Source organism: Sinocyclocheilus anshuiensis, unplaced genomic scaffold (genome assembly GCF_001515605.1).
Source record: "Sinocyclocheilus anshuiensis isolate Anshui unplaced genomic scaffold, SAMN03320099.WGS_v1.1 scaffold214, whole genome shotgun sequence".
In the NCBI taxonomy this organism is placed as follows: Eukaryota; Metazoa; Chordata; class Actinopteri; order Cypriniformes; family Cyprinidae; genus Sinocyclocheilus; species Sinocyclocheilus anshuiensis.
In genome coordinates this window covers 796,775-815,674 of record NW_015544136.1, presented here as the reverse complement: position 1 = coordinate 815,674, position 18,900 = coordinate 796,775, and the positions used below count along the sequence as shown (strand labels likewise).

At 37.8% G+C, this 18,900-nt stretch overlaps 1 protein-coding gene across 5 annotated transcripts in view; it reads right to left on the bottom strand.

Moving 5' to 3' along the window:
* Positions 1 to 18,900, bottom strand: part of LOC107694965 (KAT8 regulatory NSL complex subunit 1-like) — a 105,680-nt gene that overhangs the window by 5,754 nt on the left and 81,026 nt on the right. For 4 of the 5 annotated variants that reach the window (XM_016494695.1, XM_016494698.1, XM_016494694.1 and 1 more), the window contains exons 3-8: positions 8,535 to 8,676; positions 7,440 to 7,535; positions 6,919 to 7,031; positions 6,613 to 6,808; positions 2,525 to 2,690; positions 482 to 664 (exon numbers count right to left, since the gene is read on the bottom strand). In XM_016494695.1, coding sequence (XP_016350181.1) covers positions 482 to 664; positions 2,525 to 2,690; positions 6,613 to 6,808; positions 6,919 to 7,031; positions 7,440 to 7,535; positions 8,535 to 8,676 — 896 coding nt within the window. The remainder of the gene's footprint in view (positions 1 to 481; positions 665 to 2,524; positions 2,691 to 6,612; positions 6,809 to 6,918; positions 7,032 to 7,439; positions 7,536 to 8,534; positions 8,677 to 18,900) is intronic. The other variant, XM_016494697.1, reaches the window with a different exon arrangement.

The window sequence follows — 18,900 nt, the reverse complement described above, 5'->3', positions numbered from 1 at the left end:
CAGCACTATATCGGGACGTCTTTCAGAGTTCAATAATTCATTCATGGAATATGAAAGAAACAAATACAGTCAGCAACTGTGGCTGGACTTATATGATGCCAGAAATAACTGCTGAGTCACTGCAACGAGGGTCTGGCAGAGAGCAGCTAATGACGGCCAGACACTCACAGGTCACTTTAACTGCCCATAGGGGCAGTCATATTTAGACCAAATTTAGACTCTCCTAAAGGTGTGAGAATTTGCCTCCATTAGAGAAAACTCAGCTCCTGACATTTCAGATGCTGAGGAAGCAGGGGATTTGCACACAATTTTGTAGACTGGCCTAGATGTTAGCATGCACGATACAGTCATTCAGGGCACACAGGTTTGACTCCAGCTCCCTTAATTGCCTATTTCCTTTCTCTTTTCAATGTTAATAAAAGCCCTTTAAAGTTAATAAATGAGGTCTCTTGGTGTCTTTAGTTGTTGTTTTCACACTTACGGACTGCGGAGAGGAGAGAGTTGGCGAGCTTGTGTTTGTCTTTGGATGACGGGTCTGAGATGCGGCTACCCAAACACAACTTATGCTTGAGCGAGATCTTCTTGATGGGCCTGATCTTCTCCAGAGGACGATTCTGCCAGTGTCCCTTCAGCACACGCTGCATATGGAGATTCATCATCACATCTGAGAGAGAAGAAGACAGAGTTAATCATCTGAAACAGTCTTGCATTGGCCGACATCAAGCCCACTAATTTTTCACTTCCCGTTAGACAAGTGCAAAATAACTTTTTTCCTTGTTAAATATCCGGTTTCGCTTTGAGAAACATCAGATAGTGAAAGTAAAATTGGTTGTGAACAGATTCAAGATGACTTTAAGACTTCCAGGGAATTTTTTTTTTGTTGATGCCATTTTTACAGATGGGCCAGAAATAGCAATAAGAGGTCAAGTAATTATGTGGAAAAAGGGTGAAATGGGATTGGGAAAGTCTCTACTAACTGGCATCCAAGTGGATTTACAATGCATTTAAGGAATACCATAAGGCAAGGCAAGTTTATTTATACATCACATTTCTTACACAATTCAAAGTGTAATTCAAAGTGCTTTAACTAATGATTAAAAATAATGAAGAAATAATAACCAATAAGGCTGCACTTTAAGGTGCCCTTGTTAAAGCGTAATTATACATTTAAATACTGAGCAATATAAATTAACAACCTGTACTTACTATAAGGTTAGGGTTAAGATTAGGTTTGGTTTTGGGTTATTGCATGTTACTCTGCATATATGTAACATGTAAAAAGGACATTGTAAAAAATGTTTCCAATAATAAAAAGTTAAAAGTTAAAAAAATAAGTTATTTAAAAATAAATAAAGGTATACATTAAAATGTGTATGAGAGACATAAAATGACAATTATGTGCATTCTCTCGGAATCAAACCCAACACCATTTTACATAATACTCACTTCAAAATGACTTTTCATCCTTTGGCTACTTTACTAATGCAAATAGTGACTGACCTAATGCTCTGCAAACATCTAAATCAGTGACACAAAGTGTCATGAGTAAATTCTCCAGCAGAAGGCATCAGAGCTTGACTCTAGTATTCATTGTACTGAGGTTCCTCTTCCTTTTTTCCCTCCATCTACTCGAGTTTCACCCATGGTGTCACCTGCCTCTTCTACGCCCATCATTCATTTGTACAACAGATGCCAGATTAGAGAGGACAACCGGTTCATATTAATGAGGGAAGATACGTCTCTCTCAGCTAGTCTGACAAAGCTAGCTGCTACTGGCACGCTTCGAGTCAGATTGCACTGCTCTTTAAAATGGTTATCACTGCAAAGGTCAGGCAGATGAATGCTTGATCAGCTAATCTGACCAGCACAGGGAAGGACCGCTGATCTAAGATCAGCTCTTCAAATTCAATGTAACTGAATTCTCACAGACATGAAAAGCAAAAACTGTTCTGAGATCCCAGCACTAATGACCTGCTCCAAACCCAGATCAGTCTGCAGGTAATTTTAGGAGGTGCAATAACCAGATCCAGAATAATTAACACATAAATTAACACCAAGTTGTTATGCAGTAAAAAATAAAAACCTTATTAAAAGTCCTCATTCTTGAGGCAATCTGTGGGAAATGATCAGCAGGGATAGATAGAGCTGTGCCCAAAGTATACTTGGGCCGTCCACGTTCCCCAACGGTCTGTGTGATGCTACTTTTGACATCAGAACTGTATACGGACATCCGCACACACCATCTACATGCATAGCCAATTTTGGTAACCACGCGGACGCTTTACGTACAACAACAACAGGCGTGAGGTGAATGTTGAGACAGAACGAGTCTACTAGGTCCATGCTTGCTCATCCGGGTTTGAGTATTCTATGAAAGCTGTGCAGACAAGGCTGTCCATGAGACGGAGCAGAAAGTGAAGCATAACCGGGCCTTGATGCTGTCATTGTTTTTGTCCATGTACATGTATGCATACTGGAACAAATGAGAGAAACAAACAATTAAAGGACAGGAGTGTGTCCTCACCATCTGTAAAGGAGAGGATGGGGTGAACGCAGTGGTCAAACTGTGCCAGTCTGTCCAGTAGGGGGAGCTGGTGCTGGGTGTCTGCAGGAGGGAGAGCACGTCCACTGCACATCACACACTGAGCGTTCAGCTCACAGCCACAGCGAGGAGCCACTGACCTCTGAGCCTGACAAGGAGAGAAGTTAGTGCAAATGTATGAATGGTATGAAAAAAAAGAAACATATCAGCCCTGCACTGATAGATGACTACACAAAAGAATAAATAACATTCAATGTACACTACAGTTTTTTTCTTTTTCTTCAAGAAATAAATAACTTTATGGAAAGGACACACTCAATTGATCATAAACAAATGAACTTTTTTTTTATAAATGCTGTTCTTCTGATCAAAGAATCATGAAAAAAATGCATCGTTTACACAAAAATACTAAGCAACAAATCTGTTTTCAACATTAAGATGATGCAGTAGTATTTTTAATAACTAACATTAACAAAGATTAATAAAAACAAACGTGTTGCTCATTGTTAGTTAATGCATTAAATATAGCGAATAAATAGATCCTTTTTGTAAAGTGTCACTTTTGAACTAAAGAGTGGTTTATGTAATAATTTATCAACACAATAGTGTATCAATAGATACTAACAAACACAGAAATATTTACTGACACTAAAACTTTTCAATTCATGTAAAATGACTTCTGCAAACATTTTTCAGCAATGATTTCACAAATTCTGGACATCAATGAACCATTCAAGTTTTTTTTCTAAATGTTTTGCAGCCTTAAATTCTGAATAGTGTATTTAAGACAATAATTCGTGAACACACTGCACATTGTTCTTCTGTGTCCAGCAGCAATCCCAGCCCTAACCTTGGTAGCATCAAATGTGAATCATAGAGAGTTTTGCAGAAGCGCACGTGAACGGATCATCTCCTCCACATTAATACCAGCTTCAGCACAAAATAAACATGACTAAACATCCTATGGTAAGCTAAAAGAAAGAGTACAACTTTACAATCCCTATCCTGTCTCATGTAATCACTCAATCAGTGTTTTAGCCACGAATAAATTACTTAAATATTTCTCTTTGTGGAAAAAATAAAATAAATAAATACATAAATAGCTTGCATGGATCGTCATCAAATATGCTTTTTGTGAATGAAATGTCTGGAGCACCAGCATCCAAAATTTAGATCTGGCAGTGATCAGCCTTTCCCTGTCTTGAGGTACTTGAGTCCCCCCTTCAAACCTGATGCTCTCACACAAATCTCTCCAGCAGATGACCACACATGGATCCTGAGCTGCTGACCCAGTTTTGCATGTGGCAGGTTCCCTAGCGCTCATGTGCTCGTGTCATTAACCCAGAGCACAGCACCAGAGAGAAAGAGAGAACGGGTTGCTATTGGCAACTGTGCCCAGTTTTTCCGAGCCTATTCAAACAAAAGTGCTTCACATTAAAGCACGACAGTTTTTACATGGACTATCATCTATGCAATCACACAGAAAACACCTGGAATTACAGCACTGATCTGGTTTCTGAATTGTAATGAAATGCAACTTCTGCCAAGTGTTTTGTGATCAATTTTGTACATTTAGAAACAGGTCAACTCAAGATCTAACAAAGCTTTTATATGCAAGTTAAACAAAACTATTAAACTTAGAGATAAAAGCTATACTGTTAACAGTTCTGCATCTCTGCACTTTTAAACAGACAATATTCAATCGTGATCTGTAAATATAAAAAGTAGCCAATTTATATTTTTTTTATGTAATTAAGGTTGTGTTAATATATAATACAGCTAATAAAAACAAATCTAATTGCTTAACACTTTTAAAATTAAAATTATATAGAAAAAACAACAAAAAAAAAAAAACATGCAGTTACTTTTAATAAAGCAGAAAACACAGAGATTCAGCTAATCAGCTAGCCGTATGCTTCTATCTGTCCGTGTTCAAACACAATGGTGGAAATTTTAAAAGCTTCTGCCTCTAACTGGGGCAGCGTTCATCTGGAGTGCCGGTTATAAATTTAGGATTGGACAGTACTTCGGTTAGCAGGTAGTTTATAACTGGCAGTGTGAGTGAATTTGGCTGTTAGTACATTGATGACACTGGCGGCATTTCTCATAACATTTTCAGGAGCGTCGTCTCTGAATGACATCCAAGCGCTGTTATTTGTAATGGAGCTGTGCTTGACTGGGGTTGCACTTATTGTTTTAGCACATGCCTGCACATTCTCGCTCACAGTGGGCCTGTGTTATGGGAGGAATCGAGTTTTAAAGGCGGTTCAGAGAGCAAACAGATCTGTAAAAGAAGTGCTGAGACTTTGTAGCCATCTTATGAATATGGCAGATACTACTAGGGCTGGGTAAAAAAATATCGATATCTCGATTTGAATCGATTCTCATTTTTACGGAACGATATCGATTCTTAAATCCCAAGAATCGATTATTCTAGCCTGTTTTCAGTTAATGGACGCAACATTGAAGGGCACCTCCCATCCAATAAATCGCAATAAGCATTGTGCTTTGGTATTTCTTTTATGAAAAAGTTTTAGTTTTAATTTCAAATTCTGTCCATTGTATTGCAGCATTCAAACAATAAATGCCGTTTTGGCGCCATTTAATGTGGAGTGACAGATCACTGTAGCGCCTCAATCAACAGATGCGACAGCGCGAGGCGCACGTGAACGGATCATCTCCTCCACATTAATACCAGCTTCAGCACAAAATAAACATGACTAAACATCCTATGGTAAGCTAAAAGAAAGAGTACAACTTTACAATCCCTATCCTGTCTCATGTAATCACTCAATCAGTGTTTTAGCCACGCAAAGACGTCAATATAACGGCTTGTAAACAATGTCACGTAACATCACATTTACCTCAGAAAAAACATTCTGTAACTATAATCTCATTAATCAGCTAGAAAAATAAACTGCAGAGAGGGGCATTTTGCTAAATATATGCATCATATAACATATACAATATAATTTTTACGGTTCTTCAATGTTTAATTTATGTTTGAATAAATCCATCAAGTTTTTATGACAGCCACCATTTAAATGTTTATATTTAAAAAAAAAAAAAAGCGAATTGAAGTAGAAATAATGTAATGTTAAAAACTTCATTAAGTGTAATTTTAGCAGTTGTACAACAAATCAGTATATTGTAACCTTCAATATTATAGTAACGTAGTACCAACTGACTGTATATTTTACATCATTAGTTGAGAGATTTTTTTTTCCTTTAGAAAATTTGCCATGTACTGTACCTGATATGTATCCAAAATAATCGATATTGAATCTAATCGAATCGGTAATTGAATTGAATCGCAAGCTTGTGAATGAGAATCGAATCGAATCATGAAATTTGTGTCAAAACCCAGCCCGAGCAGATACGGTTCCATCATTCAGAGGGCAGCTGTTGGACTGTTACACCACGTCCTAACTGGCCATGAGGCGATGAATGATAAAAGTTGTCTTTCATGTAAATCCAAGTTTCTGTCCTAACCAGCCAAACTACATTTTTACAGCTACTTGGTTACTATTTCACACAGAAAAACCACCAAACCAAAATCCTGCAGAGAGATATGAGATATGCAACAAATTCTTTCCCTTGTAAGGTAATTATCACATTTGGAGGATAAAAACTTTGAAAACCCCTGCTTTAGTCATTCACAGCAACTTCAAATGACACAGCAACACATTAAATGACAAATGTGACAGTTCTGGAGCAGTACTGTGATTTCTGTTTTAACACTGCTTCTATTTAATCTGTAACCTTTGTAAGAAGCCCGCTGGGACCTTAAGGAGCTCACTGGATCTTCAGTAAAACACTTCCACAGGTGACACTGAAAGAGCTTGTTTCTGAAGTCTCGCACACCTCTCTCACTACTTTCAGGGCACATTCATACCTAGTGACCTTCAACGACACGTCTTACTGCAAAACTTTTGTCTCTTTTTTTCAAACACTAAAGGTGTGGGGTTTAAAAAAAGAAATCTAAAAAGTATCTATATTAGACAGTGTAAACAGCCCTCAAAACTACACCAACCTCTTAAGATCTTGAGAAGGAACACGATTCTCCTTACCTTATGATTGAGACTGGTGAGCGAGCCGGGCCGGAGTACTCTGCGTTTCCTGCACGACAGCAGTGGACGTGTGCGGGCTGCCACGCATGTGCTGTCGTGCGCAGGGGAAGCCTGAGGTCCCATCTCCAGCTTCTGCTGAGACTCAGAGCGGCTCTGCTCGTCTGGGTCCGAGGTGACAGGGGAACTAGGCCGTAAACTGGATGAGGAGAAGAACATGACATTTTGACAATAAAAGTGTCATTTTTAATGAAGGGAAAAAAATGAACGCATGCACATTTAAATGATATATATTTGTGTCTTTCATACCTGTTGATAACACCATTGACCTGTCTCACAGGTCCACAGCTTCTCCTCAAGCATGTTTCTGTGACGATACCATTGGATGATACAGACGTTTCCACTCCAACAGTATCATGCTCCTAAAAAGACAAAAAGCAAATGTGATGTTGGAAAGGACATCCCACCAGTACCCCCCCCCGAGTTGGTCTGGATGAGTCGAATGGTTCTTGCTGCATTTCTTCACTACTCTCTATGGATGAAAAGGTCAGGAGTGCTTTGCATACGACAGACAAAAGGACTGAGTGTTTGCAGCCCCTCTTCTCAGTTCTTTTGCTCAACAAACCCAGCATTCTTTTAGGCTGTGCGTGGGCCCATATCATGAGGGTTTTATCTGTTTGTGTGGGAATTAAACTAATGGATCTTAGACAGAACATTTTATTATAGATAACTGATTACTTATAATCTGGTGTAACAGCAAATAACACATGCTTCTAAATTGAGTTCAGGACTAGACTGACTCTGTTATGGGTCTGTGCTCCAGGCCTTACCCGTGGGACAGGGCAGGTAATGGTCTCTGTCCTTGAATCACTGCTGTCTTCTGGTACTGACTCACACACTGAGCTCTCTCCAAGCACAACAGAGCCCTATCAAGAAACAAACACAAATTATAGACCAAAACTTGGAGACCTTGTTTTCCCTCCCCAGTCAAAATCTTCTAAAAACCTCTCTTTTAGATTAGCTAAAAACAAGTTCCTCACTGCAGAGAGAGCAGAACAAACATTTATCTGCAGTAACAAACAACAGAAGATCTGCAATCTGATGCTAGTGTGTTATGAGTTTAATTTAAATAAACAACTTTTGAGATCAGCATCTGTGCATTATAAATATATTTCTCACAAAGTCATTGTAGAAGCAAGGTCTTGTTAAAAACTCTGTTAAACTCTGTCTCTGTTAAAAACAGAGTTTGTTTACAGTCAATATTACATTTATCAACGCCTATCGCATGCACATTACATTTTAAAAAAACCTGACAAATGTATAGAAAAAAATTGGCTATATGTTAGATGTTTTTGAAAGAAGTCTCATGCTCAGCAATATTGCAATTATTTGATTAAATCAGTACCGTTTTAATCAAATAACTGCAAGAACAGTAATACTGCAAAATATTACAATTTAAGCTTTTCTATTTGACTATTTTAATACGTCACTTATTCCTGTTTGAACGGTGGTATTAATATATACAAATCCTGAAAACTGTTTTTTAAGGTCAACCCATACGTCAATACATTTCTGAAGTTTCATGTAGAGTTGCGACGAACTTAAAATACAGCCATCATTTAATGTGTCAGATGAATAGTCACATAATGACGATAGTCTCCAAATGATTTGTTTGTTTCAATCACACAAGGAAAACAAGCTGTAAAAGCAGCACTTTGAAAAAAACAGTGAGCAAAAGAAACATGAAACAATGATCCCACAAGAGTTTGCCTCGCCACGGGAACATGAGAGAGCACCCACGTTGCCAAGTTACCAGAGGCAGAAGCCACCTCTGCTGGGTTAAAACTTAAACTACACCAGTGATTCTGGTGTAAACAGCACAAAGTAAACAAAGTGAATGTGCATGGCTGTGTGTACATGCACACCTTGCTGGAGCGGATCTGTCTGTAAATGTCAGTCTGTTGGCGTATACGGTACTCCAGATCCGAGACTTGGGCCTGTAGCCAGTTCCAGTGACTGATGATGGAAGCTCGGTCAACGGCATAACGGCCTTCTGCTCTCCTACATCTGGAAAACACACAGAAATATACTGGTTACAAGTTTATTCATGTTTTTGGAAATATCAGTCTTCGTAATTAGCATTAACACTGAAATTTTGGCTAAAACTTTTTTCCTAAAAGCCAGGTAAGGGCATGCTCCAAGTTAGGTCATGGTGTTTATGTGGACAATGAGAGTTATAATTTGGTTTGAGTCATTCACAGACTCTGCTCCTCACAATTTCCAGTCCTGTTTCTACTGTTAATACAGCCAATGTATTATTATTATAATTTTTAAAGAGTAAGGTATAGTGACGTGGAGTGAAAAACATCAAGTAACCTTTGCCTCCACAGCACATAGTGTGATGGAAGTGTGAAAACAAATCCGAGAAACAAAATCTGACAGGAAGTTAACCAAGAACATAAGTTCCATCCAAAACTTCCTGTAGCTGTTTGTGTGCGTGAGAATTCAGCAAGCCACTTGACACAGGCCATTCAATGAGACTTCTCCCGAAAAACATCCAACTTGCTCCCATTAAACTTCACAAAAAATGAAAATAAAGAAATAATAATAATAATATGTACTGAAACACTGTCAAAAATGCACTGAATTGAACTCTGACCTCTTTACATTAGTCCCAGTTATTGCATAACCTCTGGTCTCTGGTCTGAAAATAAAAAGATTTCAAAACACGAGGAGAAATAAATGGCTCCTTTTTCATCTGAAGTACAACAACATGACTCAAGACTTCCCTGAATCAGAAGGAGAGCGAGAGACTTAAGAGATAAAAGTGAAGGGAAAAAGTAAAAGTATTACTGTAACCACAGATGGGAATGACGAGAAGGGAACTAAAAAAGTGTGCGGAAGACAAAAACACACACATATATCACTACTATGTGTTTTCTTCTAACAGTCCAATAAGAATGCTCTTAATAGGCTGGAATTACACTCAGATCTGCTTCAGAGGAGCTTGACAACAACAAAAGCTTGTCTGAAGCCTCACTCTACTTTTCGTTTTACATGAGAGAACACCAATCAATAGACTCACAAACAAGTCTCTTTTCAACATTTAGGATTTTTGTGTGTTTCTGCTTTTATCCTGTGGGCTTCACTCTCAGATGTACACGGAGACCAACTTTTTAAGGTCATTTTACACTAATCACAAGTTTGCAGTTTGTTTTCAATGGGAAAAAGACAGCAGGCACCACTGCTTGCCAAGCTCACACACAACAATCCAGTCACTTTTCTGTGCATGAATGTTAGCGGCACACTGGGCAGGAAAAAAGGACTTGTGTGTGGCCGCTGCATGTCATTAAGCAATCATATGTGATGTTATAGACAACCAATCACATGACTTTATGTGATATACCCATTTATATCAATATACAGTAGCTTGATACGAGCGCATCTGAATAAAGCAGAGGACGCAGAGTGAGCTGCTGCAGGTAAAGTGCATAATTAAATTTGTCCTAAACATGAGACATGCTTTATATTAAGGGCTTTAAAATAACTCGTAAGATATAGTTAATACGTGTAGTTTAAAGCGGCTCGCCCCGTCAGATGCTCTGACAGACACATGTGCTGCTGACAGAGACGCTATGCATAACTTACAAATTCACTTGTATATTCTTCATCTGTCAACGTCAGAAAGTGCACGTGCGCCACGCACATGTGTGCCAAACAGACGGAGTGCAATAGAACAGGAGCGCAATAATGGTGTCATATGTAGAATTTTAAACCTACAAGTAAGTGTATTTTATTATAGCAGATAGCAGTAATGGAGTAATCAAAATATAATGCAATTAATCTGTGCTCTTGTGTTTATTTACTTTCATTTTTTGTTCAGTTTAAATCTTAATATAAAAATTACATACAGAAAACGTAGAAAATACATTTTCAAATAGAAAATGTCGAGATATATATACCGTATATCGCATTTCAGCCAAAAAAAATACAGAGATATGATTTTTTGGCCATATCACCCAGCCCTAATTATACCCACCCTTCAACTGGCTGAAACAAACACTTTTTACATGCAACATATTTTAGGTGTTATAATAATTAGATGATTGAAGAAAATGACAATTATCAAGTTACATTTTTACAAAAACAAATGTTGAATATTAAATTAAATACAAAATAAAAGCTAAAAGGGGTCCTTTCGCAGTGTAGGTGAACATAAACATAATAGTGTCGTTAAACACCGCATGAAATTGAAAATCTTTATCCACTCTTTATAGTCTCCTGGTCCACAAATCCTTTAGCTCCAATATACATTTATCCTCTTATTATAAAGTGTCTTTCTAGAAAACAAAACATTTTCTTACAACCTTACTTGAATTCTTTTGATAGAATAGCCTACATCATGAAATTTAATAGCAGGGTAACAAGGTGCATTAGAGCTAAGGTTGGGTATCGTTTGAATTTTATCGATTCCGATTCTTTTCGATTCCCAGTTTCGATTCCAATGTGATTAAATAATGATATCAAACATTTATCCTGTGTCTCTTTTTTTGCAAACCATTTATTGGAGCTGAATACCATGAACAAAAATCAACAGGCTACATAAAAACTGGACTCTTTAAGAGCTGTTTGTGTGCAAAATAGAACTGCATGATTCTGGATAAATTGAGTTTTTTTTTTCTTTTATCACAGATATTATACTCCGCTTTTTTGGCTTCTGATCGCAAATGTAGCCAAACTTTTGGAGCGCTTAGATTAGCGACCAAGGTCCCGGCAGAAAAAAAAAGCGCATAGGAATCGATAGGCGGAATTGAAATTTTAATTTGACAACAAGTATCCGATTCCTGACCTCAAGTATCCGATTCTGGAATCGGAATCTATTTTCGATTCCCAACCCTAATTAGAGCTAACATCAGCATCAAGCTACATAAGACTATTTATAAAATGAATAGTACGCTTTTACTCAAATTTAACTTCAAACCACCATCAGTTTTGGTTCCCATTGGCTTCCATTCTGTGGACAAAAAATACAATGTAATTCAATGGGAACTGAAACTATTTGGTTCCCAACATTCTTCAAAATACCTTTAACACTCCACAAAAAAAAAAAAGGACTAATATATAATAACAATAATATATAATTAAAAATATTACTAATAAACAATTTAAATTATTAAATATTATTATTGTTATAATAATATTATAAACATCAGAACACTATGTACAGCCATAAAAGGTGTAACTGTTCATACTTGTGCAACTGAATTTGCAGACAATGAGCATATACATTTCAACAATAACCACAATCAACTCTGAAGAGGCTGACAAAGACAGGAATGAGGCTTCGGTAAACATGCTATGATTCCCTGGAACAAGCTTTATAAACGCACTGTGACCAGCCTTCTTCCTCTTCCCTGAAATGCGATGTTTCCACTCTTGCCAGTCCAGATGAGTGTTTTGTATGTTTGGGCATCCTAAATGTTTCCACATGGGTTCGGGGTGGGGGAGGGACTGATGCAATAATGTAATACACACAGCTGCCACAAGAGGCAGCACATGAACATGAGTGAATATGGTGCACGTGTGCACCTAAAGAGGAATGTGACAAGAATTTGTGACTCTGTGAACAGAGCTTTTAAAACACAGTCTGTATGAGAGAATAAACTTGCACGAATCGGAGCAATAAATCTGATCTGAGAGCGATGGTGGTGCAGAGACATCGAATGAGCACAGATGAGATGCTTCCCAACCAGTTGTCCTCAGAGGAAACAGGAAACAAGCAGGAAGTGGCCAAATGAAGATGAGACTGCATGTAAAGATCAAAGGCAGGTCATGTCAGCACAAGAAGCAATCCTTGGCTGGGCATGAGTAAGGGAAATTTGCATAAGCTAATATTATCTACGATACATCTCAATGCCCTACAAGCCTTCAAATGCAAGTCGCATGCCCACTATGACATGTCATGCCTGCGAAGACTAAAAATAATGCAACACAACTAAGTAGTATTACAGTTAACTTTACTCAAATGCCCTTTAATTTGTCCCATCCAAACTTCCTGTTCACAAAAAAAACAACAACTGTATTTGTCAAGGGAATTTAAACATTAAAAATAAACCCACAATTCAAATCAATAAACCCACAGGCCTACCGCATTTTGCAACCATCACATATGCTGCCGGTGATAAAAACCCAGCCAATTAGCATTATAAAAAACCCAGCCTATTTCCCAGTTTCGAGATTTAGTTTTGAGCTAACTTTGACAATTACACACTCCATTTGACACAAAACTGAAATATTTCAACAGGAAAAAAAATCACTAGCCCTTCACAGAGACAAAAGTCACACACACACATACAAACTGAAATGCCACATACAGCCAAACATTTACAGGCCAAACAATCCAGAAACTTTCAGCTTGATGCCAAGTGGGTCATCATAAGTTAAGGCCCACGTTCACATGAGCGGTCAAAGCCAGAACAATAAACACTTCAAATACTTAACACAGAACAAGATTGTGCCAGTATTTTAAATCAACATACAAAAAGCAGCACACATGGGCCAAAAATGTCCAAACAGATCCAATTAGAGGTAAAAAACAGCACTGATTAATGAATTTAATACTAATTTAATTTAATACTAATAAAACCCCCCCCCGATGGATAACATTAAATAATATTACAAATATTTAAGATAAATATACATAGCATTCACATGCTCCTCGGATGCTCTCATTTCCCAAGTTGTGCTTCCCTTACTCTAAGGCTAATAAATGTATTTCACGATCTGGGTCATTTATTTAACACAAAACCACACATAATGTTTCTACTGTATCTCTGTCAATCACTCTGATATTTAGTTAAAATGAGTGATTTGACTGAGTGCTGTCTGTCACTGTCTTTAATCAGTTCTGTGAATGACTGTATGGTATGCCACATGCACTGTAATATGTTTTATAGTAAATATTACATTTTCAAATGAAAATAGCAACATGATCGTTTTATAAAGTATGCGTTCATATGTGTTAAGGGCTAGATTTTCGCTAGCCGCGGTCTGCGGATTGAAGAGCGCGCTGAAAGACTGGGAGGAGACGAAGTCTGCTGCCGTTTTCATATGGGGGGACTGACTCCGAGGCGATCACGAATTTGTGTACAGTTTATGGAGCTAATCGCTATAGCCGATTTATGGAGCTGATCGCTCAGGCATTTACAGTGGGTACGGAAAGTATTCAGACCCCCTTCAAATTCTGTCTCTGAGCTCTTCAGGCAGTTCCTTTGACCTCATGATTCTCATTTGCTCTGACATGCACTGTGAGCTGTAAGGTCTTATATAGACAGGTGTGTGGCTTTCCTAATCAAGTCCAATCAGTATAATCAAACACAGCTGGACTCAAATGAAGGTGTAGAACCATCTCAAGGATGATCAGAAGAAATGGACAGCACCTGAGTTAAATATATGAGTGTCACAGCAAAGGGTCTGAATACTTAGGACCATGTGATATTTCAGTTTTTCTTTTTTAATAAATCTGCAAAAATGTCAACAATTCTGTGTTTTTCTGTCAATATGGGGTGCTGTGTGTACATTAATGAGGAAAAAAAATTAACTTAAATGATTTTAGCAAATGGCTGCAATATAACAAAGAGTGAAACATTTAAGGGGGTCTCAATACTTTCCGTACCCACTGTAAGTGGCACCGAAATCTGTGTTCTGATTCGGTTCTAGTACATACCGGTTACATAGGCATATTGGCACCGGGTTTTGGTACCCAACCCTAAAAATGACTTAGCTAACGACTGACTAACCTCCTCTTTAACTCAATGGGAACATCACATGACAACCCGTTGTAGCACTTAAAATCATAACTTGCAAGCAGAGAGAAACCACTCAAAAAAAGTCCCCAAATGAAGCGAGACGGAGCTGATGATCAACAGAAAAGAAGGGGAGACATAAATACGTAAAGCTGCTTAACTTTTCTCTAATGATTCCTACAGACTGCGACCTCTGCACAGAACAAACCATGATAAAGTCTAACATTAGCACTACAGCTAAGACACAATCACAGCCCAACTCAAGTGGGAACGGGTGGAAGGACAGGAGCCTCCCGTCTCAAGGTCAGAAAACACTACAGAGTGTCTCTCTGTATCACACACACAGTGCTTGGGGATTTTGTCAACATATTACAACATATGTGAAAAGCTTGATCACCACTGCCTTTTTTTAGGAAATCAAAAGCAAAACTCTCATTAAAAACAAGTCAAATGATAATACAAATACTAATAATAATAGATAAATAAAATATATCTTTACAAAATACAAAGCTCGGTTATTTTTGTTATGCTGCTTGTTTCTTTGCTCTTTATTATATTACTGAAGGTATTATTTATATTATTTTATTTATTATTTTTATAAGTTATTACACTACTTTATTACATATTAAGCTTAAATAAAATAGGATATTTCTATCGCTACTGAAATTTAGGTTTCATAAACCAAGTGCATTTTCAGGCTGGACTCTCATCTACATCATTGCCTTCATGACGAACTCCTTCGTCTCTGACACATACACACAAACGTGCGCAAGCACACCCACCCTGCTTTTTCAGGAAATGACAGAACAAGGCGGAGGAGAAAAATGAAAACACAGGAAATCAAGCCTGCGGTGATCATTACGTGGGTAACACGCAGACAGCTGAGACGAGAAGACTGAATACACACACCTGCATGCATGCAAATACCAACGACCTTGAGCATCCGAACACAATCATTCATAATAGAGTTAAGGTGGCTCAGAAAGACGTTGATGCCATCATTACAGGAAAAATAGAGAGAGGGGGGGTGGATGAAAGAACCGGTAAAACTGTTGGGCAGAGTCAAAAAGAAACTCATTTTTAGGGCAGCCTGCATTTGTAATCATTCTAAGAGTGTGAATGTGTGTGAAGAGCAGAATGAGTGCTGCCTTCAAGGCCAGGGACAGAACCGCGCTACTGCAGACATGATATGGGCGTCGTCTGGAGAACAAAGAGTTTGATGTGCTAAGAGAGAAGAGGGAGAGAGGCCCGTCCCCCTTCAAGGTCACATGACTGGTAGGAGGCAGACATGGAGCAAAATAAAGGAGAAAAGAATAGAGAATGGAAAAAGAAAGTAAAGGCATGCCAAGTTTAAAGCAGGAATATAGTGCTTAAGCACGCTTAAAATAGCTTTTATTGTATTGTTTGGGAGTTGTATGGGGCTGAAATAAACTCATTCAACAGCATTAGGTCCATGACTAAAATGTATGAAGACAAAATAGCATTCCCTACACCATCCTTAATGAAGTCTATTTCTGTATTTCACCAAACTATTCTTTTGTACATTTTTCAAATCTTTATTTGAACTGGTTCACAAAGCATGTGTAAAATCATGAACTTTACTCTCAGCACCTTGTTAACATATATATATATCATATTGTATATTATAATTAATAAAACGGATATCATCTAAATAAGCCACGGCTCATAAACTAAGATCAATTGGCTTTAACACAGGTGTATGTGTGGCATGTGTGGACGGTGAGCCTGGTCTCTCACACAGGAAGCCTGTGCCTCCATTTTCCCAGCTCCCAGTGCATTACTATAAGTCAGCAGATTTCCACAGTACTGACCATACGCCCAAACACTCTCCCATATATTTCCCCCACTACTCTCAGTGTGTGCTGGAGGCTGTGGTTTGCTAGATAACACTGGGAACTTGTAAATAATGCACCCGTAGTCATGTGTGGGGGGGCATTAGTACTGATAGAGGAGGGTCTGGAGTGTCTAATAATAACCATGTTTCCTTGTTGACCACAACGACCGTCGCAAAGCAGTTGGTTTGCTGTGCTAATGTTTAACTTCATCAATTATGTATGGAACATCAAAACAGTCTCTGACTAGCATTATAACATTCCTGATGAACAAACATTCAATCTCCTTTTGCCCAAGCACTTTGAACTTCATAAACTTGTCACATTGCCAAAAAGGTAGAACTCACAACAAATCTCAGGTGTTTCAACGAGAACATAATCTCCACAGGTACAACTACAGGTCAGAGTAAGCCATGATCAGCTGATCACAGCGGCACAAGTACAGACATGATTGCAACATATAACCACAAACGTAAAAATTTCCAGTGAAGTTTAGAGAAGAGTGGAGTTTCAGGAGAGTTTCAGTAACTGATGCAGCTTGCATGTAAACTCTTGCATGTAGAGATTTGTTGTTTTGCATAAACAGGGTGATGTTGGACTTGAAGCCACGTGAACAAACACGTCGCCTATAACCAGGTCAAGATTTATTTGTAGATAGTGACGAAGTCAATGCAATGCTGAATTTCGTTTGCTACGGTATTTAGCAGGTCAGATTTTAAATCAAGGTACCACTGCTGAATTACTCAGTTTATAAGCTTTCAACCTGAACTGACCTAAAAATATAAAAATCAGTATCATGTAATGATTATGCTACATTTATACAGGGCTCTACGCTTTTCTTTTTTAGGAGCCCTTGTGCTCCTAATTTAAAAAAAAAAAAAAAAATTTTAGGAGTACATTTAAAAAAAATTCAGGAGCACCTTCTGATCAATATTACGAGTGATATTTGACTCCTTAAAGTGATTTACAGGGGTATTCTTTTTTACTTACCTTTGTAATGGCATTCTTTTCTAACTTTATCAAAAGTGTTATCTTTTGACAAATTCAAACATTTATAAGCTTTTTCAAAATTTCTAATTAAAACGATAGAATAGGAAGAATAAGTTACCGATCAAATGAAATCAGTATTAACAAAATAAATTTGCAATACAGAGGTGGCAAAGAAGACCACAAAAGTGGCATGTAGGTATGTTTACAGACATTTAATGAGGCTCAGAGGTGGCATGAGTGTAATTAAATTCATAAATTCATGTTGAGATTAATGTTTTAAATATAACATTTTGAAAACAGAAATATTAAATGATTTAAATAACTGAAATTATAGACTACCTAAAAATGAAACTGAAACCGCCAGCAGGTGGCGGCAAGTCACTGATTTTTATCACTGAATCATTCATTCAATTGCTCTGCATTTAACCCATCCAAGTGCACATACACAGCAGTGAGTAGTGAACACACACACACACACACCCGGAACAGTGGCCAGTCATTTTTTTTTGCTGCAGCGCCCGGGGAGCAGTTGGGGGTTCGGTGCCTTGCTCAAGGGTCTCACTTCAGTCGTGGTATTGAAGAGAAGAGAGTGCTGTACATTCACTCCCCCCACCTACAAGACTCAAACCCTTTGGGTTACAAGTCTAATTCTCTAACCATTAGGCCACGACTGCCTATACAAATAGTAAGTGATTTACTTTAATAATAGAAATATTATTTCTATTTAATAACAGAAATATTAAATGATGATACTTTAAAAATGAAATTATAACTGTCAGTAGGTGGCAGCAAGTCACTGATTTTATCACTGAATCATTCATTCAATTGATTTGTTCAAACAGCTGATTCATTCAGGAATGAAGCAAGTGACTGTCTTTATGAATGGGTAATTGAATCATTGACCCACTAGATTTGTTTAAAAACCCACGTTCATTCATAAACGAAACACGGCTGTGCTTGCTTGAAGATGCGCAGCGGCTCAGCTGTGACTTTGTTTGAAACTAATTTTAGTTGACAAAATAGAGCAAAATCAGGCAATAGTGTTGTAGTCAGACAATGTAAGTCACTTAATATTAACTTCTTGTTCATCAAACTGTTGTATTAAATCCATTTCAAATTTGCAAACTCCCTTAATTAATAATCATTAAAAGCGATCTCACAAAGTTCCATTAAAATCAACGAAGCTCTCTACACTGCACAATGAATCTCTTTTTTACATCATGTCTACACTTTGTTATAATGAGAGGATTCATGAGCTTGCATAACTCTAGTGTTTTGAGCAGTGAGTGGATTCTGATTTACTTGTGTTCAAGGAATCAACAGATATGTCTGTGATACATTACTCAATGCTGCAAAAAACACGTTGCAAGTAGAAACCTTTGAAGCTCCCGAGCACAAACACAAATATGCTGATCAGGTCAGTCGCACTGGTGCTCCTAAATATTTTTTCATAGTCGCACAGAGTAGTTTTCAGTCGCAAATGCTAATTCTATGTGGAATTCTGGAGTCTTCACATAAATGAGCAAGAGGAGAAAAGAAAAAGAGAGAGAAGAAAACAAACTGGCTAAAAAAGCAAGTATGTAGGAACAAGTGAGTATATGAGAGAGAGAGAGAGAGAGAGAGAGAGAGAGAGAGAGAGAGAG